This window comes from Bos grunniens, chromosome 7 (assembly GCF_055505025.1).
Source record: "Bos grunniens cultivar Pamir isolate PY7600 chromosome 7, Bosgru_T2T1.0, whole genome shotgun sequence".
NCBI lineage: Eukaryota > Metazoa > Chordata > Mammalia > Artiodactyla > Bovidae > Bos > Bos grunniens.
In genome coordinates, this window is record NC_141171.1 from 40,146,268 (window position 1) to 40,171,266 (window position 24,999).

Sequence of the window (24,999 nt, forward strand, 5' to 3'; positions counted from 1 at the left end):
GTTCCTCTGCCTTTTCTAAAACCAGCGTGAACATCTGAAAGATAATGGTTCGTGTATTGCTAAAGCCTGGCTTGGAGAATTTTGAGCATTACTTTACTGGTGTGTGAGATGAGTGCAATTGTGTGGTAGTTTGGGTATTCTTTGGCATTGCCTTTCTTTGGGATTGGAATGAAAAGTGACCTTTTCCAGTCCTGTGTACAGTGCTGAGTTCTCCAAATTTGCTGACATATTGAGTGTAGCACTTTCACAGTATCATCTTTTAGGATTTGAAATAGCTCAACTGGGATTCCATCACCTCCACCAGCTTTGTTCATAGTGATACTTGCTAAGGCCCACTTGACGTCACATTCCAGGATGTCTGGCTCTAGGTCAGTGATCACACCATCGTGATTAACTGGGTCATGAAGATCTTTTTTGTACAGTTCTTCTGTGTATTCTTGCCACCTCTTCTTAATATCTTCTGTTTCTGTCAAGTCCATACCATTTTTGTCCTTTATTGAGCTCATCTTTGCCTGAAATTTTCCCTTGGTATCTCTATTTTTCTTGAAGAGATCTCTAATCTTTCCCATTCTATTGTTTTCCTCTATTTCTTTGCACTGATCGCTGAGGAAGGCTTTCTTATCTCTCCTTGCTATTCTTTGGGACTTTGCATTCAAATGGCTATATCTTTCCTTCTCTTCTTTTCACAGCTATTTGTAAGGCCTCCTCAGACAGCCATTTTTCTTTTTTGCATTTCTAGAGGGCCTGATGAACTATGGACAGAGGTTCGTGACATTGTACAGGAGACAGGGATCAAGACCATCTCCAAGAAAAAGAAATGCAAAAAAGAAAAATGGCTGTCTGAGGAGGCCTTACAAATAGCTGTGAAAAGAAGAGAAGTGAAAAGCAAAGGAGAAAAGGAAAGATATAGCCATTTGAATGCAGAGTTCCAAAGAATAGCAAGGAGAGATAAGAAAGCCTTCCTCTGTGATCAGTGCAAAGAAATAGAAATCTGAATTTGGCAATAAGGAGTTCATTATCTGAGCCACAGTCAGCTCCTGGTCTAGTTTTTGCTGACCGTATAGAGCTTCTCCATCTTTGGCTGCAAAGAATATAATCAATCTGATTTCTAGAGGGCCTGATGAACTATGGACAGAGGTTCGTGACATTGTACAGGAGACAGGGATCAAGACCTAGAAATCAGATTGATTATATTCAGATTTAAATTGAAGAAAGTGGGGAGAATCACTAAACCATTCAGGTATGACCTAAATCAAATCCCTTATGACTGTACAGTGGAAGTGAGAAATAGATTTAAGGGACTAGATTTCTTTATAGCTCTTCCCTTATTAGCAACAATTTGAATCCCTTTGGAACTCAGGGAAGGTTATAATGGCTGGAGTCTTGCCTACAAGAAATGGAGGACAGAAAGGCTTCCATTTCTGGGAGCCCCATAGGTCCCTGCTCGGCTTCAAAGTCCCAGGGCAAACCACTGCCCCTCCTCCCCCCACAACTGGAGAGACAGGCAGATTCAGAGAATTACAACTTAAGTTGAAAACCTCCTCACAGATAGAAACCTTCTTAGGCACTAGTGGTAGGGCAGGAAATCCTGAGCTGTAATTGACAAATTGCTGGGGGCTCAGTGTCATCAATCAAGTCTGGAAATTAAAAACTCCAGGGGCTCTAGTCATTGGTGGTCCCCACACTTGTGTGAGTTTTATCCTTAGGAGCTCTACCAGATTCTCACATTGAAAATCCAAGAAAAAGTAGTTAGACTGAAATACACTGTAGCAGTCTGTTGTTCACAAGGCTCCTCTGTGATAGCTTATGGTTAACGATGTTGGATTCAAGATTTCCGAAGAAGATTTAGCTTCTGGACCAGGAATCAGGCTTGATCACTCAAGAGCTTTTGTATAGCAGAGTTTTATTAAAGTAAGGGACAGAGAACGCTTCTGATATAGACATCAAAAGGGGGACAGAGAGTGTACCACTTGCTAATCTTAGCAAGGGAGCTATATACTTTTTAAATTGGCTATTACAATAAATCAAAAGAATGTCTCAAAGTTGTAAAGATCTTACTAGACCCACTCTGCATTTACATTTTAAGATGACAGGATTAGAACTAACAATAGATCTTACCAGACCCACTCCCATAATATACATTTTAAGATGACAGGATTAGTCTGAAGGTTCTCAAGAAGGAGAAACATGTCCTCAAGCAGGATACATTGTTGTTATATACAGAGTTTAAGAAAAAACATATCCTTGAGCAAGATGAGATGTTTTGTTGTGCAATCATCAGCTCTGGGCTTAAAGAAAAAAGTTTGTCCTTTTCTCCCCCTTGAGAACTCCAGACCCTTATCTCCTCTTCGAGAGCCCCAGACCCCTCTCTCCTTCTCGGGGACCCCAGACTTCTTATCAGCCTACTTAGGAATTGACTCTCTCACCTGAAGAAAAACTTTACCACAGCCTCACCAACCTAGGAGAAGGGAACTACCCAATCCTATCCCTCTGGCCATCCAGTTTCATCTAAGTGTGGGAAAAGCACTGAGAAGCACTAGTAAAATACACAGCCCAAGGGCACAGGCTCTCTAAAATACTAGGACTTAATCATAGGATTATAAAATGCTTCTCCTCCCCAACTCTTTAACAGCAGTTCCTTTTACCCAGTATATCATGTGTGACTTTCAACAAAAATTTTCAAGGTGTACCAAAATGTAAAATAGACAGTTTGAAGAGAGACAGCAAGGACCAGAACCAGACTCAGATATGGCAGGGACATTGGAATTTTCAGAGCAATTTGAAGCAGCTATGATCAAAATGCTATGACTTCCCTGGTGGTCTGGTGATTAAGACTCTACACTGCCAATGCAGGGAGCCCAGATTGGATCCCTGATCAGGGAACTATATCCCACAAGCCACAACTAAGACCTGGAGTAGCTAAATAAATATATAAATAAAGTATGCTAAGGACTCTAATGGAAAAAGTAGACATGTGAGAGCAAGCAGATGAGTAATGTGTGAGCAGAGAGATGGAAATTCTAAGAATTAAAAACAAATACCAGAGTTCAAAAATGCTAGCAGAAAGGAAGAATGCCTTTGATCTGCTGCTGCTGCTAAGTTGCTTCAGTCGTGTGCGACTCTGTGCGACCCCATAGACGGCAGCCCACCAGGCTCCCCCATCCCTGGGATTCTCCAGGCTTTGATCAGCAGTCCCCAGCTTTTTGGTACTAGGGATGGTTACATGGAGGACAGTTTTCCCATGCACAATGGGAGAGGGATGGTTTAAAAGCACACATCTAGATTCCTTGCATGCACAGTTCATAGTGTGATCACACTCCTATTGAAGGAGGAAAAAGACAGAGCTGGACTCCATCTTAGGCCAGGCTGTGAACATTAGGCTACATGCATGGTCACCTTCCCAATGGACTCTGAACTTTGTGCCCGGTATCTATAGAAACGGCATACCAATGGAAAACCAGAACCCCTGGAGCCTCAGGACTTGTACTTGGACTCTCCGTCTAAAAGAATATGCTAATTATCTCTGTAACAGAACAAAGTCATAAATTCCATTATGTTTATCGGGATATGACCACAGGCCTATTGATAAATGTCCACTGTTTAACTATCTAGGCTTATGACGCGTGAATCATGGGTTAACTTTGATCATATCTCTCTTTTACCTTGTCCAGACTAGTTTCAAGGAATTTGGGGAGATGGGTTTGAGCAAGTACACTTGGGGTATATAAGGTTGTCACAAAAACTTGTCGGGGTCCTTGGCTAAGAGGAGACCCTACCTTGGGCCCGCTGGTGTAATAAACTGCACTCCACTATCTGCATTGTCCTTCTGAGTGAGTTTGGTTCCTGGAACGCATGGCTACAACACTATGAGAATCTAATACTGCCACTGATCTGACAGGAGGCAGAGCTCAGGTGGTAGTGGGAGAGATAGGGAGTGGCTGCAAATACAGATGAAGCTTTACTTGCTTACCCACTGCTTACCTCCTACTATGCAACCCAGTTCCTAACAGGCTATGGACCGGTACTGGTACATGGCCCTAGGGGTGGGGACCCCTGACTTTGATGGTCTCATTACTAGACTACATACAGCTGAGGAAAGAATCTCTGCTCTTCAGGATATGACAATATTACTGAGTCCAGGCTCACTCTGCTTGCCACACAAGTCAATAGATCAGAGGTGAGGAGTTGAGGCAAGGAATATGACTTTATTTGGAAAGCTGGATCACCAAGATGGCAGACTAATGTCTCAAAATAGCTATCTTATAAGGGTCTGGATTCCAGTTTCTTTCACAGAACAGAGAGAGGGGAGGTGAGAAGTAAAGTAAAAAGGCCATTTACCTTGCTAAATAGGAGGGGATATATTAATTTCTATTCTGCCACCTTTCACAGGTTGGCTTGGTCAGATTCTCTCCAACAAAGGCACTTCAGTTGAACAGTCAGGTAGAGGGGCAGGGTTCCCTGAGGCAGGCCATTATGTATGATTATAATAACAAAAAGCAATGAAAAACAAAGATTAAAGCCAAAGAAACAGATCCAACATGGAGCCAGAGTTGGCTCTTCCCTGCAAAAACAATAGAAACAACTGAAAAGTAAACAAAAAAGAGAGATTAAAAAGAAAACAGACTATCTAAGAATTGTGAGATAATGAAAGAAGGTGTAACATACTCATAATGGAAACACAAAGAGAAGAAACACAAGAAACAATTGAAGCAATTAAGGCCAAGAATTTCCCCAAATTAAAAGCTCTGTATAGTCAAAGCAATGGTTTTTCCAGTAATCATGTATAAATGTGAGAGTTGGACCATAAAAAAGACTGAACACCAAAGAACTGATGCTTTCAAACTGCAGTGTTGGAGAAGACTCTTGAGAGTCATTTGGATTACAAGGAGATCAAACCAGTTAATCCTAAAGGAAATCAACCCTGAATAGTCATTTGAAGGACTATTGCTGAAGCTCTAATACTTTGGTCACCTGATTCAAAGAGTCGACAAAATGGAAAAGACCCTGATGCTGGAAAAGACTGAAGACAAAAGGTGAATGGGGTGGCAGAGGAGGAGATGGTTAGATAGCAACATCAACTCCATGGACATGCATTTGACCAAACTCTAGGAGATAGTGAGGGACAGAGCAGCCTGTTGTGCTGTAGTCCATGGGGTCACAAAGTGTCAGAAATGACTTAGCAACTGAACAACAATCAAAACAGGCAGAGATCAAGGAAGTTAAGGGAATACCAAGCAGGTGTCAACTACAAATTGGTGCTTGTCAAGAGTTTGCCATCTGCCTCTACAGAGATTGAATCCTGTGCTGTTGCAGCTATTGACCTTCGACATGCCCTCAAGGCAGTTCAGGATGGTGAATGAGGCATTCTGTGCTCCAAGGAATGTGTGAAACAGGTCTTTAGATATAAGTTTTCAGGAACTGACTTCAAGATCTCAATCCTTGCATTCCCTAATATCTAGAAAAGCACTAAATCCCTTCATGGTGACATCAGCTCCTCCTGACTAGCAGAAAACCTTTTGCAAAATGAGTGCTTGATGGCATTGTACTCACTCTTCACCAAAATCTATTTTTTTTATTGACCTTCCCCTATTACCTGTTTGGAGCAGTCTCTCAGAGCTATCTGAGGCGCTGTCTTCCAGGCTGAAGTCCTCATTTTGGCCCAAATAAAATTTAACTTACAACTCTCACATTGTGCATCTTTTTAGTCAATACAGGGAAAACGCTTCCAAACCCACACATATGGATACCACATTCAACTGCAAAAAGAAATAAATAAACAAACAAATGAATAACTTTTTAAAAATCAAAGAGATAATGGGACCCAGTATTCTACTTGGAAAACATGAAGGAAATAAGATGAGGGATGTGTAGAAACCAAATTCTTACCGCTGTACTGTCTTGTCAGTTCTCTACAGTTAAGACTGAGGTGAAACCAGACAACAAGTATTAAGAAGTTTCCCCCTGATCCCTGGTACCTGGAAACCACCCGATACTTTAATCTCCACATAATCACCCATAAATAAACACCTAAGACTCTTTGTCCAAAAGAATATCACCCTTCAGTGAAGCTGCAGTCTCAGTTCCAGTAGAGGTCAGCAGAGGTGGAAGAGGTGGAAGCGCCCAGGCACTCACACATGGACAAAGCTCAGGGCCCCAGGGAGGAGGAGGCAGGGACCCCAACCTGGGTCTCCACCCCCATCTCTGCCTTCCAGACTGAGTCAGAGGGCACCTCCTGCTGGAGAATTGCCCAGCCTGCCCTACGCCTGGCCCTGGTAGATGGAGATGTGTTTACTTGCTTTAGTATGGCTGCCTGCCCAGGGAACCAACTGGTCTGCCAGGTACACTGCATCTTTAGCCCCAGACAGGGGTCACAGCCTTGTCATAGCAAAGGCACTTGTATAACTCAATGAAGCTATGAGTCATGCCATGTAAGGCCACCCAAAATGGATGGATCACAGTAAACAATTCTCTGGCAAATCATGGTCCACTGGAGGAGGGAGTGGCAAACTACTCCAATATTCTTGGCTGGATAGCCCCGTGGACAGTATGAAAACGCAAAAATATATGATGCTGGAAGATGAGCCCCCCAGGTCAGAAGGTGTCCACTATGCTACCGGGGAAGAGCAGAGGGCAATTACTAATAGCTCCAGAGAGAATGAAGCAGCTGGGCCAAAGCAGAAAAGATGCTCAGTTGTGGATGTGTCTGGTGGTGAAAGTAAAGTCTGATGCTGTAAAGAACAATATTACATAGGAAACTGGAATATTAGGTCCATGAATCAAGATAAACTGGATGTGGTGAAATAGCAGATGGCAAGATTGAACATTGACATCTTATAGGAATCAGTGAAATAAAAAGGACAGGAATGGGAGAATTTAATTCAGATGACTGTTAAATCTACTACTGTGGACAAGAATCCCTTAGAAGAAATGGAGTAGCCCTTACAGACAATGAAGTCTAAAATGCAGTGCTTGGGTGCAGTCTGAAAAACAATAGAATGATCTTTGTTTCCAAGGCAAACCCTTCAACATCACATTAATCGAACTATTCCCCAACCACTGATGCCAAAGAAGCTGAAGTTGACTGGTTCTATGAAGAAAAAGATGTCCTTTTCATCATAGGAGATTGAAAGGTAAAGTAGGAAGTCAAGAGATATCTGGAATAACAGGCAAGTTTGGCCTTGGAGTGAAGAATGAAGCAGGGCAAAGACTAAAAGAGTTCTGTTTAAAGAACACACTGGTTATAGCAAACACTCTTTTTCAACAACTCAAGAGACAACTCTACACATGGACATCAGCAAATGGTCAATATCAAAATCAGATTGATTATATTCTTTACAGCCAGAGATGGAGAAATTCTATACAGTCAGTAAAAACAAAACCTGGAGCTGACTGTGGCTTAGATCACGAGCTCCTTATTGCAAAATTCAGACTCAAATTGAAGAAAGTAGAGAAAACCACCAGGCCATTCAGGTGTGACCTGAATCAGATCTCTTATGATTATACAGTAGAAGTGATGAATAGATTCAAGAGATTAGATCTGGTAGACAGAGTGCCTGAAGAACTATGGGCAGAGATTCATAACATTATACAGTAGGTGGTGACCAAAACTATCTCCAAGAAAAAGAAATGCAAAAAGGTAAAATGGTTGTCTGAGGAGGCCTCACAAATAGCTGAGGAAAGAAGAGAAGTGAAAGACAAGGGAGAAAGGGAAAGATATATCCAACTGAATACGGAGTTCCAGAGAATAGCAAGGGGAGATATGAAGGCCTTCTTAAATGAACAATGCAAAGAAATAGAGGAAAACAATAGGATGGGAAAGACTAGAGATCTCTTCAGGAAAATTGGAAATATCAAGGTAATATTCCATGCAAGGATGGGCATGATAAAGGACAGAAATGGTAGGGACTTAATAGAAGCAGAAGACATTAAGAAAAGATAGCAAGAATACCCAGAAGAACTATACAAAAAAGGTCTTAATGACCTGGAAAACCATGATGGTGTGGTCACTCACCTAAAGCCAGACATCCTGGAGTGTGAAGTCAAGTGGACCTTAGGAAGAATTACTTTGAACAAAGCTAGTGGAGGTGATGGAATCCCAGCTGAGGTTTTTAAAATCCTGAAACATGATGCTGTTAAAGTGCTTCATTTGATATGTCAGCAAATTTGGAAAAACAGCAATGGCCACAGAACTAAAACAGCAATGGCCACAGAACTGGAAAGATCTGTTTTCATTCCAATCCCAAAGAAGGGCAATGACAAAGAATGTTCAAACTACTGAGCAGTTGAGTTCATTTCACATGCTAGCAAGGTTATGCTCAAAATCCTAGGCTTTAGCAATGCCTGAATGGAGAACTTCCAGATGTATAAGCTGAGTTTCAAAGAGGCAGAGCAGCCAGAGATCAAATTGCCATTTGTTGGATCATGAAAAAAGCAAGGGAGTTCCAGGAAAACATCAACTTCTGCTTCATTGATGACACTAAAGCCTTTGACTGTGTGGATCACAACAAACTGTGGAAAATTCTTAAAGAGTTGGGAATACCAGACCACCTGACCTGTCTCCTGAGAAATCTGTATGTGGGTTAAGAAGCATCAGTTATAACATTACATGGAACAAATGACTGGTTCCAAATTGGGAAATGAGTACAACACAGTATATTGTCACCCTGCTTATTTAACTTCTATGCGAAATCCTGGCCTGGATAAAGCACAAGCTGGAGTCAAGATTGTCAGGAGAAATATCAACAACCTCAGATATGCAAATGATACCACTTTAATGGCTGAAACTGAAGAGGAACTAAAGAGTGTTTTGATGAGGGTGAAAGAGAAGAGTGAAAAAGCTGGCTTAAAGCTCAACATTCAAAAAACTAAGATCATGGTACCCAGTCTCATCACTTAATGGCAAATAGGAGGGGAAAAAGTGGAAGCAGTGACAAATTTTATTTTATTGGGCTCCAAAGTCATTGCAGATGGTGACTGCAGCCATGAAATTAAAAGACATTTCCTCCTTGGAAGAAAAGCTATGACAAAACTAGACAGCATACTAAAATGTAGAGACATTACTTAGCCAACAAAGGTCTGTATAGTCAAAGCTATGGTTTTTCCAGTAGTCATGTAAGAATGTGAGAGTTGGATCATAGAGAAAGTTGAGTGCTGAAAAGTTTGTGCAATTGAACTGTGGTGCTGGAGAAGACTCTTGAGAGTCCCTTGGACAGCAAGGAGATTCAACCAGTGGATCCTAAAGGAAATCAACCCTGAATAATCATTAGAAGGACTGTTGCTAGAGCCATAATACTTTGGTCAGTAGATCCCCAAATAACCTGACTGCAAGGAACCTTTGTGTCTTTTTTTCGTCTGCAGTGTTATACTGACAGACAGACTATAAAAATGTTCTGGCTGTTTTTGATATTTGATACTTTGGCATATTTAATGTACAATTTCAAGAAGGCACAAAACTCTTTACATTGCCTACTAACATAAGATAGACTGAAATGGAGTTTGTATTATAATAAGTAACTAGTAGTTAGTGCCAGAAAACATTGGACTTTACAGGTAACTATGATGTTACAGATAATAAGAAATAACATTGTCCAGGTTGCTCAGCTCCTACCTGTCAGACTCTACCTCTAACCTATGTACCACATTTCAGTGGACAGTGAGTTCTAAATTGGTTCTCACTCCTTGCTCACTTTTAGCATGCAGATCAGAAGAAAGACTGTCCCTGGCAATTCTGGGGAAAAGGTAAAAATGTATTTATGAGACTTCACTGCATGGAAACAGGAGTGTTCATGGAGGAAAGACTCATTGTGAAACAGATAACTACCATGTTTCCTTGACATCTTCCATCCAAACGCTTTCAGATTACTCAGCTCGTAGCTTCACCCCAACCAGACTGAAGGGGCTGATGAGTACAGAGGAGGATGTGCCACAAGAGAGTCTGAGCTTGCAGAAGGAGCAGAACAAGAGAGGAAGCCTCAGAAGGGTGGGCATGTCTACACTCTCCATGTCCCCAGGACCTTCTTAAAGGCCCTCATTACCTCCCTGTTCCTCAGGCTGTAAATGAGTGGGTTGAGCATTGGAGCAACGATGGTGTAGAAGGTGGAGATGGCTCTGTCTTCTGCTGGCGTCCTAGCAGAAGCTTTCTGCATGTAGTTAAATAGGCCACCCCCGTAGTAAAGACCCACCACAGTCAGGTGCGAGGAGCAAGTAGTCAGAGCCTTCTGTTTCCCCTCAGTGGAGGGCATGTTAATCACAGCCATGAGGATCCGGGCATAGGAAGCCACAACGACCCCCAGGGGCAGCAGCATCATGACTACACAGCAAGCATAGATGAGGTCCTGAAAAAGCGAGGTGTCTGCACAGGAGAGCCGCAACAGGGTGGGGACCTCACAGAAGAAGTGGTCCACCTGGAGAGAGCCACAGTAGGGGAAGCTGAAGACCATGCCCACATAAATTACACTGTCAGTCACTCCAACCATCCAGGATGCAAAGGCCATCAGGCAGCAGGCCTTCCAGTTCATGAGCACAGGGTACCGCAGGGGGTGACACACGGCCACATACCTGTCATAGGCCATGACTGCCAGGAGGGAGCACTCAGCACTTCCTACCATGACCACTAAGAAGACCTGAGTGGCACAGCCACCCCGAGAGATGAACTTACTTCCTGAGAGGAAGTTGGCTGCCATCTTGGGCACCACTGTGCCCATCATGGTGAGGTCCATGATGGAGACCTGACTAAGAAAAAAGTACATGGGAGTGTGCAGGTGCCTGTCAGCTTGTATGAGCAGGAGGAAGAGGATGTTGCCAGTCAGAGAAGCAGCAGAGGCCAGAAGGACAAGGGAAAATAGGAAGAAGTCATATGGTGAGTAGCTGAACAGACCCAAAAGGATGAAATCTGACAGGGAGGTATGGTTCCATACATCCATGGCCTTGAGCCTAAGAAAAAAATAAATGAGCAAACATAAGAACAAAATGACTAACCTGGCATCTCCATTGTACAAGGAAAATAACCTCCTCTGGTTTCTTTTAAAGGACAGTGCTCAACCCTCTGGCTTAACCCCATCCTTTCCTCCTACAGTGAAAATCTATCTCCTCCCCAGGATTTGAGCTTATTTCTCTTGATAGACTAGGAAGCAGGCCCCCAGAGGGGGAAGGTCAGAGAATGCAAGGGAGACAGAGAAGGACTTTTAATTAGCAAGTGAATACCTAAAGATTTAGGGAAAGAGAATATAGATTTACGAAGATATAGGGGAATAAAATTTGTCCCAAAATGTCACTTTGGCATTTAGATTATATCAAGCTGAAAACAATCAAGACCTAAAAGACTAAAGAAGAAGCTTTAACCTTCCCCCTAAGTTCCTAAAAGACTCGTCCCAGAATAGATCTATCATCAGATAGATCTGCAAAGAACATGGACTTAGAGTATATGTGTGGGGGAAACTATGGGCAGAGTTTACTCTGTCCCAGCATGGCCCAGCAAACATTTATTTACCAAATTTTGGTTTTTCATCCCCATGTCCGTTGCCTTCTTCCCCTTTGAAGTCCCAAACTATTACCCTCAACATCCTACTTTGTCTTGAAAGCTGAAGATGGTATTTAAAATGAGGGTTTTAGCCCTTTTGGTGAGTTACTCAGGTTTCCTGAGTCTCTCTCAGGTATGCATGTACTTAAACCTTTATTTGATTTTCTCCTGTGGATCTGTCTCATGTCAATTTAGTTCCTAGACCAGGCAACACTAGACAGGTGGAAGAAAATTTCTTCTTCTCTGATTTGGAGAAGTGAGTACTGGGGATAGAAGAAAGAGAGAAGGGTGTGGGAAAGGGGTGACAGCTATAAATATAATTTATATTTATAAACTGAAAATAAAGGGATAGATTCCTATCCTCACTTTACTTAGCAATTACTTAGAAAATGTATACTTGTAACTTCCTCATCTCTCTGAAATGTATGTAAACATTTTAAAAGTAGAATAAGAATGTTTTCCCAAGAACCTAGAACCCATTTCTTGGAAACATAATTGTCAAAAAAGATAGAGTCCTTACCTCCCAGGCTCTGCAGGCAGGCAGGATGCTAACTTCAGCAGGCACCTTACTCCAAGCTGCAGAACTCTCTCTTGTCATAACATGTGAGAACTTGGTATTTCCTTTGGATGAAGACAAGTGACAAACACAGAGAGTCACACCAATTACCAGGTGAATCTAGAATGAACTCCATGTGACAAATGGTGCTGTCAATTCCTCTTCCTTGAGGACTATTGTTTATCTTGAGAGCATGCAAGTAATGAGTAGTCACTGCCTGGCTGTACAAAGGGTTCATATTCCTCTGTCTTTGCAAGCTCTTAGCTGATTACCTGTAACACACAGCAAATTCTGATTTAATGTTTATTCAAAAATAAAACTGCTTTCTGGGCTTCCCTGATGGCTCAGTGGTAAAGAATCTTCCATCCCTAGCCTGGGAAGATCCCACATATTGCGGAGCAACTAAGTCCTTGTGTCACAACTATAGAGCCTGGGAACCACAACTACTGAATCCCACATGCCCGTTGTGGAGTATGCTCCACAACAAAAGCACCCACATGCCCTAGGGACCATGCTCCACAACAAAAGCAGCCATTTCTGTAAGAAGTCTGAGCACCTCAATGATAGATTGTCCCCCACTCGCCACAACTGCAACAAAGCCTGAGCAGCAACAAAGATCCAGCACAGCCAAAAAAAAAAAAAACAAAACAAACTGTTTTCTTTCTCTTCTACCTTTGTGGATAGGTTTTAAGAATGGGGAAGAGACTGACTTGGCTTTTAATTATATTTTCCCAACACAGCAGGCACTGCAACAGAGTCGTGACACAACAGTGTCATGTCAAGTACACAAGAGAACCTCAGAAATGCCTCTCTGGAAGTATGCCAAGCCTTCGCCCTACTCCATTACTTGAACTGTGGGGTGTGTGCAGGCAGGGACTTAGACATGACTATCTCTCAGTTGTCCATCAGTCTCCTTAGTGCCTAAACTCAGTTGACTCTAAACTGGTTAGAACAAATAGCTGTTCTAAGAGTCAGTGACACTCACTGAATTTACCAAGGAAGAAACAGTCAGTGCTCAAACCACAAGGGGTGGGTCTCCAGGGCTGCCTTTCTGGAGTGTGCTGCTTCTGTCCTGTTTGATGTCACAATTGCAATTCAAGCATTCCCTCTAATAAAATCTGGAAAGACTGTCAAAGAGAGACAAAGACTGTCAAAACAGTTTCCATGAGGAAGATAATTATGAATAGAAAAGATAGGAAGAATGAGATTCCTGGAGTCCGGCGGTCATGACTTGGGTCATGCTTATGTCTGTCTCTAAGACATTAAAGAGAATGTTTTCAAAAATGTGCACATCTTGGTTCTACTGCAGGGATTATAGGTCCTGGGTCTGGATAGGGTCTCATCATATGATTTTTTTGAAAGATCCCCAGGTAATTCTAATGAAATATACGTTTACACGCTGGTATAGGTCAATGTGCCTGCGCAATGCCATTTTCATCTTAGCAGAGATGAGATAAATGTCTAGAATCAGGAGATTACGGCAGGAGACAAGGAAATCCTATGACATAGTGAGTTACAGAGATATACCAGCCAAGAGAGCCAGAGAATAGCTCAAGGAGGTAGATTCCTGATGAGCACAAGCAGGAATGAAGCATAGCCATGGACACCAGCCTGATGGGGGCACACTTGGGGCAATGACACAACAGGTCTGTCTTCCTACTTTGGAACTGAGTCCAGAGACTGGAGAACAGTAAGCAATGATAGCAATTTTGCTCAAGAAGACTAAGAATACCATCTTTCAAGTCTCTGACTTTGGCAACAAGGAAGTATCTTGGTATCCAGCCTGACACTCTATAGACTGAATCCAGAAGTCAGATCCACTTCTTCCCCTTCCCAGTCCCCTTTAGTCCCTCATCTATTTGGTCTTCCCTCACCCCCTTCAGCACTTACCAGACCCATTCAGTTCCCCAGAGTTCACCTTCTACTCCACCCAGTGGAGTATAGCAGAGATGGGTCAGACCTAAGAAGTATGCAAAGATCTCAGAACAATGCATGAACAAGTTGTCATCTGAGAAAGACTCTTACACAGAGTCTCCTCCAACTCCACAGCTCTAACTAAAAATTTTACAATTAACCATCTAAGATATTCTTCTCCTTCTTACAAAATTGATGAGCTCACATCCCAGGTTTATACCTTTAGTTGGAGAGCAGATATCTTGAGAGACCCAATTCAGTACATAATGACCCCAGGGAATGGACAGAAACTACCTCAAGGAAGAAGCCAGAATTAATGAAATGGCTATAGGACAAAATTTATTCCCCATAACCCTGGATCAGAAAATACCCCAGAGTCCCACCTAAACAAAGGGAGGAGGCACACATGAGACATCCCTTGACACATCCACCTATGCTTCCCTCGGGGTTCTTCACCCTCATATCACCCATAGGGGCTGGGAGACAATGTGATCACCAAAGAATATCAGAGCAAATGTCCAGCTCCATTCTGAGAATTTAATCATGAATGATGAGAAGTAGAGCTTAGTTAGTTCTGCAAATCTTGTATTCAACTGATGTCCTATAATTTTTCTACTCAATTATTTGTTGTTCATTCAACAAATAATTATTGAGCATTGTGGATTTAAATAAGGACCAGCCAAACAAGAAAAGTAAAAGCTACTTATTCAGAGTTCGGTACAGCAAGGAAATCAGTCCTGATCACTTGCATTTTGGCAGACTCTATGGAAGGCACTCTACCTTTCTGAGTTCTTCACTGACTTTTGTAATAAAAGACCAAGAGAAAAAGAAACAGACAAGAAAAAAAATTATTACCATGAATGTATGCAGATCTTCCCAGGTGGTGCAGTGGTAAAGAACCTGCCTGCTAATGTAGGAGTGGCAGGAGACGGGTTCAGTCCCAGGGTTGGGAAGATCCCCTGGAGGAGGGCATGGTAACCCACTTCAATATTCTTGCCTGAGAATTCCATGGACAGAGGAGCCTGGAGAGCTACAGTCCATGCGGTCACAGTCGGACATGACTAAGCATGACATGTATGACTAAGCATACATGTATGCATAACTAATGGATACACAGGAGATAACCCAGGAAGGTGCATAACTCTGAGATGACTTAGCATTCAGGTTTAAACACCATCTTAATTGCAAAAGGGGAGAGAGGATATAGGCCAATTAAGGGAAAATACATGATTTTTAGGAAAGATAAATGGGACTTAGAAGGGTAGACAGGAGATATGATAGTTTCTGAGAAAGTTCATCTGGATGTGGTGTCACTTCTAGTGTCTTTTCCCATGATGAGAGTCAATTTTTCATTTGTGTTAAAAACTCCTGGGGAAGGGATTAATGACAACTACACTTGTTTTGGAGGATATGTTTACAGACTCATAACAGGAGTTTGGAGAAGGCTTCTTCCTACCTTCACTGTGTTTCAAGTTCCTTTCACTCAAAATAATCATTACAGAAAAGTGGAATATTTGGGAGTATTGTATTATCTTCCCCTCCAAGACAAATAGTAGACAGATAAATAATTAACAGAAGAAAGAAAGATCTTCCTGGATTGTCACCTCCCAGCATGGAATTCTCCAGGCAAGAATATGAACGGTCTCCATATTCATAAATTTGGACTATGAACCGAAGTTCAGCAATAGTATTGCAGCAATATTAAATTTCCTGCTAATTGGCAGAAAGGATGGAGCCAGAAAACAGAGTGCTCTCAATCATGGGTTAGCCAGTGTTTTGATAGAGAAAATTGTAAATTTGTTATATTACACCTGAATTGATACATCATTAAATCAGATAGTAAACTGTGGAAGATGCATATTGTAAATATTACAACAGCCACTTAAAACTAAAAATGAAAGAAAGTGGTATACCTAAAAGGTGAGGGGGGAAAATGGAATGCCAATTTTGATTAATCCAAAAGAATGTCAATAGAAGAAATCATTTTTGTAAATGAATAACAGGTGATAGAAGTGGAAAACAAGGAGAAGCATGTTAGATTTCAATTCAACCAGAGCAATAACTACAATAAATATAAATGAACTAAACATTTCAATGGAAATGAATATTTAGCCAGAGATTTAAAAAATAAAAAGAGCCTATGATATGGTACTTTTTATAAGCAACTCACTTTAAAACTAAAGAATAAATAAGAAAGTGAAAGAATAGAGAAAGATATACCTTACAAACAATAATCATGAGAAACCTGGTGAAATTATATTAACATCATGAAGGCACAAGAAAAGGAAATCAGCAGTAACAAAAATATTCATCTCATAATTATATACAATTAATTGTAATTACAGATGTCAATCAAAAAGACTTGCATAATTTACTCCCACCACAACACCTAGGTGTCAATAGAGGCTGTGGAGAAACTGTATTTCCATACCCACCTGTCACTAATGAGGTGGTAACCCCACTTTTATCCAGTGGAACAGTCTTAGAGGAGACCTACAAAAATTAAAGCCTGAAAACCACAGCCTTCTGCTAAGCTGCTGCTAAGTCACTTCAGTCATGTCCAACTCTGTGTGACCCCATAGATGGCAGCCCACCAGGCTCCCCCGTCCCTGGGATTCTCCAGGCAAGAACACTGGAGTGGGTTGCCATTGCCTTCTCCAATGCATGAAAGTGAAAGTGAAATCACTCAGTCATGCCCAACTGTTAGCAACCCCATGGACTGCAGCCCACCAGGCTCCTCCATCCATGGGATTTGCCAGGCAAGAGTACTGGAATGGGGTGCCATTGCCTTCTCTGGAAAACCACAGCCTTAAAATATCCCAAATGTCCAAGTTATGATCAAATATCATTGATGATATCAAAAATCCAGGAAAAACTCTATGAAAAGGCAACAGATGCCAAAATTGAAATGATGGATATGTCAAAATGCATGAAAGATCTTAAAGCAACTATTACAAAAATGCCTTCATAGGCAACTAAAATACATTCAAGACAAATAAAAAAGAGACGATCTCAACAAAGAAATAGAAGATAAAATGAAAAACAAATGAAAAATTTTAGAACTCAGAGTAAAATATCTGAAATTTAAAACCCAATGGTTGTACTAAAGAACAAAAAGGAGAAGACAAAGAAAAGAATCAGTGAATTTGAAGATAATACAAGAGGGAGTACCTAATGTGAACAATATAAAGAAGATTGACTAAGAAAAGACAAACAGAGCCTCAGGACATGTCCGAACTGTAGCAAAAGATCTAGCAATCATGTGATCAAAGTTCCAGAAAGTAGATGAAAGAGGGTGGAGCTGAAAAAGTATGCAAATGAAATAATGGCTGAAAACTCACTCTATGTGGCAAAGAAATAAATGAATAACCTAGAGCTTTAAGAAGTTGCAAAAACCTCTAACAAGATAAACCCAAAGCAATCCAAGTAATGACATCATAGCCAGACTTCTGAAAATTAAACAGAATGAAAATTAATTAATGTAGTGAGTGAGAAAGGACATATTACATACAGTGGAACAAATCTTTTGACAGCAGATTTCTTATAGGAAACAGTAATGGACAGAAGGAAGAGACACAACAGTATTTAAGTCCTAAAAGAAAATAATTGTCATTTGATATCTTTTGAAAATATATTTTAGTAAAGAAAAAGAAAATGAAATAATTTAAGAAAACTAAGAGAATCTGTTGGGAGAAAATCTACTCTAAAAAAATGACTTAAAGAATTTTTCTAAACAGAATACAAATGATAAAGTAAGGATTCTTGGAAAAAAATAAAGAACAAAAATATGAGAAATATTTTAGTTTTCTAAATTATGTTTGAAGGATGAAGAAAATATTACATTGTCTAATGTGGTTCTCAATAAATATAGAAAATACTTTAGAAAATTAAATTAAAAATGCATTGGATAAAGGGACATAAAGGGAAATAAATTTTCTAACTTACTCATATGAATAAAATGTTAATATTGGTAGATTTTGAAAAGCTATGTGTATGGTTCAATATCTAGAGGAGTTGCTAAAAAAAACAGTTACACAGAGATACAATAAAAAACACTTAAGGTAAATAAGGATGAAATACTGTAAGAAAAGACTCATCAATATGCTGCTTATAAGAGACTAACTTCCGAAGTAAGAGCACACAGACTGAAATTTAAGTGATGGAAAAGAATAGTCTATGCAAACCAAAACAAATAAAGAAGCTATGTAGCTACTTGCTGCTTCTGCTGCTGCTGCTGCTGCTGCTGCTGCTGCTGCAAAGTCGCTTCAGTCATGTCCGACTCTGTGCGACCCCACAGACGGCAGCCCACCAGGCTCCCCCGTCCCTGGGATTCTCCAGGAAAGAACACTGGAGTGGGTTGCCATTTCCTTTTCCAATGCATGAAAGTGAAAAGTGAAAGGGAAGTCGCTCAGTCGTGTCTGACTCTCAGCGACCCCATGGACTGCAGTCCACCAGGCTCCTCCATCCGTGGCAGTTTCCAGGCAAGAATACTGAGGTGGGGTGCCATTGCCTTCTCCCATGAACCGGTTTAGTACCCAGTTAATAGGAGCCACAGTGCTGCCGAAAGCCCGCAGCAATGAAAACCTGGACAGAATTGATATGTCTTAGGACGGTATCATCAAACTGAATCGAAAGGAAGGAAAGAGGCAGAATTTCCTGAGATTAAATAGAAGACTTCAGCAAAGTGGTGCCAGGCAATTCAGAATGAGAGTAAGATGGGCTATTCAATAGAATTCTGGTTTTGGTAAGAATAGTCTGAGCCGTAGAAGAAGAGTGACGCCTGGAAATAGACGTCCTTATGGAGTTATCACTGGCCTTGCATCTAGGAAACCAACTGGAATTCGAAAGGGAATTAGTCCTATGAATCGACCACCTTTAAGTGGCAAGAATACAGAATGATATTTTCCAACATTAAAAAGGAAGGCAAATCTGAGACTAAATGAATACTGCAGGCATAACCAGTTGCAGCTCTCAAGAGACCTAACCAGTTAAATAGAAAAAATTACATTCCAGCCGGTTTTACCAGGAGTGGAAATAAATTAAGTCATCAGAAAGACACGAATCAGGGAGCTTTTCTTTTCAGAAGAGGCCTGAAGGTTCAGGCCCAGTTGAACTCAGAACAACTGCTAGACGATGTAGTAGCAAAGAGAACTCATCAACAGAGAACTTCTACCACAAACGGAGGAATTTTGACTGTATCCATTGATAATCCAGGAGCAGCTCAGTGCCCAGTAACTCAGAAACCACGATCCACTCGTATTGCTGTGCCTTCATTCTTGACAAAACGGGATCAATCTGATGTAAAGAAAGTTCCTAAAGGTGTCACCCTACAATTTGAAATAAACAGTGTTGGAAAAAGACGGGGATGACTTTGAATGAGTGATTTGGGATCCTGAAGGAACAGAGAGCCATTTTCAACAAAGGAGGTAGCCGCTTTGTAACTGTGGGATAGATCCCATGTCAAAGGAACTTTTGAATGATGACTCTTAAAAATTTAATTCCTTGAAGAGTTCACAGAAATTCAAGAAACTTTATTTCAAAATATTCACAAGGCTAAATAACTCATTTTTATTTTTGAAGTATTTTCTAAACATGTATAAATAATGCCCTGAAAGAATAACAGGGAATATACCTATATGTTCTTAAAGATTTCATAGTTGGTCCAGACAGAACAAATCTCTGTTTGACTTTTTTGATTCCTCATGTAGCAGAAAGAAGGTGGAAAGACAGAAATTGATTATTTTATGATAGTGGTATTTAGGATCTCATCACCTTTGCCCATTTTTTACACCTTGCCATGGCAAATCTTGGTCTTCAAGATTTGAAGTAGGTCCCTTTGTTGCTGTCACTTATACTTTAAAGCTGTTCGTGTAATAACTGCAGTTGTCTTTTCTTCATTAGGGATATAAAAATTATTAGAATTTCAGTTTGGTGGTTTAAGAGTTATGGGGATATTTGGAACTTAGTTCATTTTTCAAATAACATTAGGTTACTCCTCCAGAGTTGTAAATCTTTAATGCTGAACTTTTTAAAACAAGAAATGTGACTTCAGGCATTAGTCTCAGTTTAAAATGTGATGTTTGCAACAACCCAAAGCCTATGGGACACTGTAAAAGCAGTGCTAAGGGGAAGGTTCATAGCAATACAGGCTTACCTCAAGAAACAAGAAAAAAGTCAAATAAATAACCTAACTCTATACCTAAGTGAAGTGAAGTGAAGTTGCTCAGTCGTGTCTGACTCTTTGCGACCCCATGGACTGCAGCCCACCAGGCTCCTCCGTCCATGGGATTTTCCAGGCAAGAGTACTGGAGTGGGGTGCCATTGCCTTCTCCAGGGGACCTTCCTGACCCAGGGATTGAACCCAGGTCTCCCACATTGTAGCCAGATGCTTTTACTGTCTGAGCCACCAGGGAAGTCCGCTCTACACCTAAAGCGACTAGTAAAGGAAGAAGTGAAGAACACCAGGGCTAGTAGAAGGAAGGAAATTATTAAAAAATTAGGGCAGAAATAAAGCAAAAGAAACAAAAGAGACCATAGCAAAAATCAACAAAGCTAAAAGCTGGTTCTTTGAGAAGATAAAAAAAATTGACAAACCATTAGCCAGACTCATCAAGAAACAAAAAATCAAATCAACAAATTTAGAAATGAAAATGAAGAAATCACAACAGACAACACAGAAATACAAAGGATCAAAAGAGACTACTATCAGCAACTATATGCCAATAAAATGGACAACTTGGAAGAAATGGACAATTCTTAGAAAAGTATAACTTTCCAAAACTGAACCAGGAAGAAATAGAAAATCTTAACAGACACATCACAAGCACAGAAATTGAAACTGTAATCAGAAATCTTCCAGCAAACAAAAGCCCAGGACCAAACAGCTTCACAGCTGAATTCTACCAAAAATTTAGAGAAGAACTAACACCTATCCTACTCAAACTCTTCTGGAAAATTGTAGAGGAAGGTAAACTTCCAAACTCATTCTATGAGGCCACCATCACCCTAATACCAAAACCAGACAAAGATGCCACACACAAAAAAGAAAACTACAGGCCAGTATCACTGATGAACATAGACGCAAAAATCCTTAACAAAATACTAGCAAACAGAATCCAACAACATATTAAAAAGATCATACATCATGACCAAGTGGGCTTTATCCCAGGGATGCAAGGATTCTTTAATACCCACAAATCAATTAAGGTAATATACAACATTAACAAATTGAAAGATAAAACCCATATGATTATCTAAATAGATGCAGAGAAAGCTTTGACAAAATTCAACATCCATTTATGATAAAAACCCTCCAGAAAACAGGAATAGAAGGAACATACCTCAACATAATAAAAGCTATATATGGCAAACCCACAGCAAACATTATCCTCAATGGTGAAAAACTGAAAGCATTTCCCCTAAAGTCAGGAACAAGACAAGGGTGCCCACTCACCACTATTATTCAACATAGTTTTGGAAGTTTTAGCCACAGCAATCAGAGAATAAAAATAAATAAAAGGAATCCATATTGGAAAAGAAGAAGTAAAACTCTCACTGTTTGTAGATGACATGATCCTTTATGTAGAACCCCTAAAGACTCCACCAGAAAATTACTAGAGCTAATCAATGGATATAGTAAAGTTGCAGAATATAAAATTAACACACAGACATTCCAATACACAAACAATGAGAAAACAGAAACAGAAATTAAGGAAACAATCCCATTCACCATTGCAACGAAAAGAATAAAATACAAATAAATTGGTTTTTCCTGTGGTCATGTATGGATGTGAGAGTTGGACTGTGAAAAAGGCTGAGCGCTGAAGAATTGATGCTTTTGAACTGTGGTGTTGGAGAAGGCTCTTGAGAGTCCCTTGGACTGCAAGGAGATCCAACCATTCTGAAGGAGATCAGCCCTGGGATTTCTTTGGAAGGAATGATGCTAAAGCTGAAACTCCAGTACTTTGGCCACCTCACGCGAAGAGTTGACTCATTGGAAAAGACTCTGATGCTGGGAGGATTGGGGGCAGGATGAGAAGGGGACGACAGAGGATGAGATGGCTGGATGGCATCACTGACTCGATGGACGTGAGTCTGAGTGAACTCCGGGAGTTGGTGATGGACAGGGAGGCCTGGCGTGCTGTGATTCATGGGGTCGCAAAGAGTCGGACACGACTGAGCGACTGAACTGAACTGAAAGAAACAAAAGCCTATATATAGAAAGCTATAAAACAGTGATGAAAGAAATCAAAGAGGACACAAATAAATGGAGAAATATACCATGTTCATGGATTGGAAAAATCAATATAATGAAAATGCATATACTACCTAAAGCAATCTATAGATTCAATGCAATTCCTATAAAACTACCAATGGTATTTTTCACAGAACTAGAACAAATAATTTCACAATTTGTGTGGAAATACAAAAAAACCTCTAAACGCCAAAGCAATCTTGAGGAAGAAGAATGGACCTGGAGGAATCAACCTGCCTGACTTCAGGCTATACTACAAAGCTTTAGTCATCAAGACAGTATGGTACTGGCATAAAGACAGAAATATAGATCAATGGAACAAAATAGAAATCCCAGAGATAAATCCACACACCTATGGACACCTTATCTTTAACAAAGGAGGCAAGAATATACAATGGAGAAAAGACAATGTCTGTAACAAGTGGTGCTGGGAAAACTGGTCAACCACTTGTAAAAGAATGAAACTAGAACACTTTCTAACACCATACACAAAAATAAACTCAAAATGGATTAAAGATCTAAACATAAGACCAGAAACTATAAAACTCCTAAAGGAGAACATAGGCAAAACACTCCCTGACATAAATCACAGCAGGATCCTCTATGAACCACCTCCTGGAGTGGAAATAAAAGCAAAAATAAACAAATGGGGCCTAATTAAACTTAAAAGCTTCTGCACAATGAAGGAAACTATAAGCAATGTGAAAAGACAGCCTTCAGAATGGGAGAAAATAATAGTAAACTAAGCAACTGACAAAGAATTAATCTCAAAAATACACAAGCAACTCTTGCAGTTCAATTCCAGAAAAATAAATGACCCAATCAAAAAATGGGCCAAAGAACTAAACAGATATTTCTCCAAAGAAGACGTACAGATGGCTAACAAACACATGAAAAATTGCTCAACATCACTCATTATCAGAGAAATGCAAATCAAAGCCACAACGAGGTACCATCTCATGCCGGTCAGAATGGCTGCTATCCAAAAGTCTACAAACAATAAATGCTGGAGAGGGTGTGGAGAAATTAAGGAAACCCTCTTACACTGTTGGTGGTGATGCAAACTAGTACAGCCACTATGGAGAACAGTGTGGAGATCCCTTAAAAAACTGGAAATAGAACTGCCTTATGATCCAGCAATCCCACTGCTGGGTATACACACTGAGGAAACCAGAATTGAAAGAGACACGTGTACCCCAATGTTCACCGCTGCACTGTTTATAATAGCCAGGTCATGGAAGCAACCTAGATGTCCATCGACAGATGAATGGATAAGAAAGCAGTGGTACATATACACAATGGAGTATTACTCAGCCATTAAAAAGAATCCATTTGAATCAGTTCTAATGAGGTGCATGAAACTGGAGCCTATTATACAGAGTGAAGTAAGTCAGAACGAAAAACACCAATACAGTATACTAACGCATATATATTGAATTTAGAAAGATGGTAACGATGACCTTATATGCAAGACAGCAAAAGAAATACAGATGTATAGAACAGTCTTTTGCACTCTGTGGGACAAGGCGAGGGTGGGATGATTTGAGAGAATAGCACTGAAACATGTATATTATCATATGTGAAACAGATTGCCAGTCCAGGTTCAATGCATGAGACAAGTTGCTCAGGGCTGGTGCACTGGGATGACCCTGAGGGATAGGACGAGGAGGGAGGTGGGAGGGGGGGTTCAGGATGGGGAACACATGTACACCTGTGGCAGATTCATGTCAACGTATGCCACAACCCACTACAATATTGTAAAGTAATTTAGCCTCCAATTAAAATAAATTAATTAAAAATAAAATAAAATGTGGTGTTTGAAGGCTATAAATGGGTGTTTACAAAGTTATCTGATAGAGCCTAATTGGAGGAAAGTCCAGAGTAAAAATCTGGTCATTTGTGTGGAGAGAAAATAGCAGGTGGAAGATGGTAGCTGAGGTGAAGACTTTAACACTTAGGTCCTAGGTGTACTGTTTGAATTTAGTGTAGTTTTGAGTCTAGTGTGGCCAAAGAAGTCTTCAGATGATACTTAGAATAATTATAATTAAAATGGATTGAGTCCCTTAGGTGTTTTGATGGGAAAATTAGCCCTAACGTCCTAGACTTCTTATTTGAAAAAATTAAATTTTAAGTTTACTAAATTAAACAGTATGCTGCTGCTGCTAAGTCGCTTCAGTCGTGTCCGACTCTGTGCGACCCCACAGATGGCAGCCCACCAGGCTCCTCTGTCCCTGGGATTCTCCAGGAAAGACCACTGGAGTGGGTTGCCATTTCCTTCTCCAATGCATGAAAGGGAAAAGGGAAAGTGACATGACTCTTAGCGACCCCATGGCCTGCAACCTACTAGACTCCTCCGTCCATGGGATTTTCCAGGCAAACGTACTGGAGTGGGGTGCCAGTGCCTTGTCTAATTAAACAGTATACAACTCTAAAATATGTATATGTCACAAGGTAAAAAGTGCAAAATGATAATAGTTAACATTATTATAACCTTGTTTTGTACCTTTGCTTCTTATTTCTTGTGTAAAGTTCAGGCATTTATGGTGAGAAAAGAGTTCTCCACGCTCACACTCTGGAGGGCTAGGAGGAGTTAATTTGTTGTGCCAAGCTAGTGCTAAAAGTCCTCAGATAGTTTTAAATTTTAAGTTATGGTATAAAGGCAGCAAAATGCAACAAAATGCAGCAAAATATTCAAACTACACTTTACGAGTTTGGTCATTTTGAAGCTTAATTTTTGTAGGTGTTAATTTTCTTGCA

At 40.5% G+C, this 24,999-nt stretch overlaps 1 protein-coding gene and 1 pseudogene across 1 annotated transcript; one reads left to right on the forward strand and one right to left on the reverse strand.

Moving 5' to 3' along the window:
- Window positions 1-9,858: 9,858 nt before the first annotated feature.
- LOC147369134 (olfactory receptor 2M3-like) lies at window positions 9,859-10,983 on the reverse strand. The gene has a single exon (XM_086411113.1). It carries the CDS (start codon window positions 10,920-10,922, stop codon window positions 9,990-9,992), a length of 933 nt encoding a protein of 310 aa, XP_086267239.1. The 5' UTR covers window positions 10,923-10,983; the 3' UTR covers window positions 9,859-9,989.
- A 7,523-nt stretch (window positions 10,984-18,506) lies between these two features.
- Window positions 18,507-19,440, forward strand: LOC147369135 (UAP56-interacting factor pseudogene; annotated as a pseudogene).
- The last annotated feature ends 5,559 nt before the right edge of the window (window positions 19,441-24,999 follow it).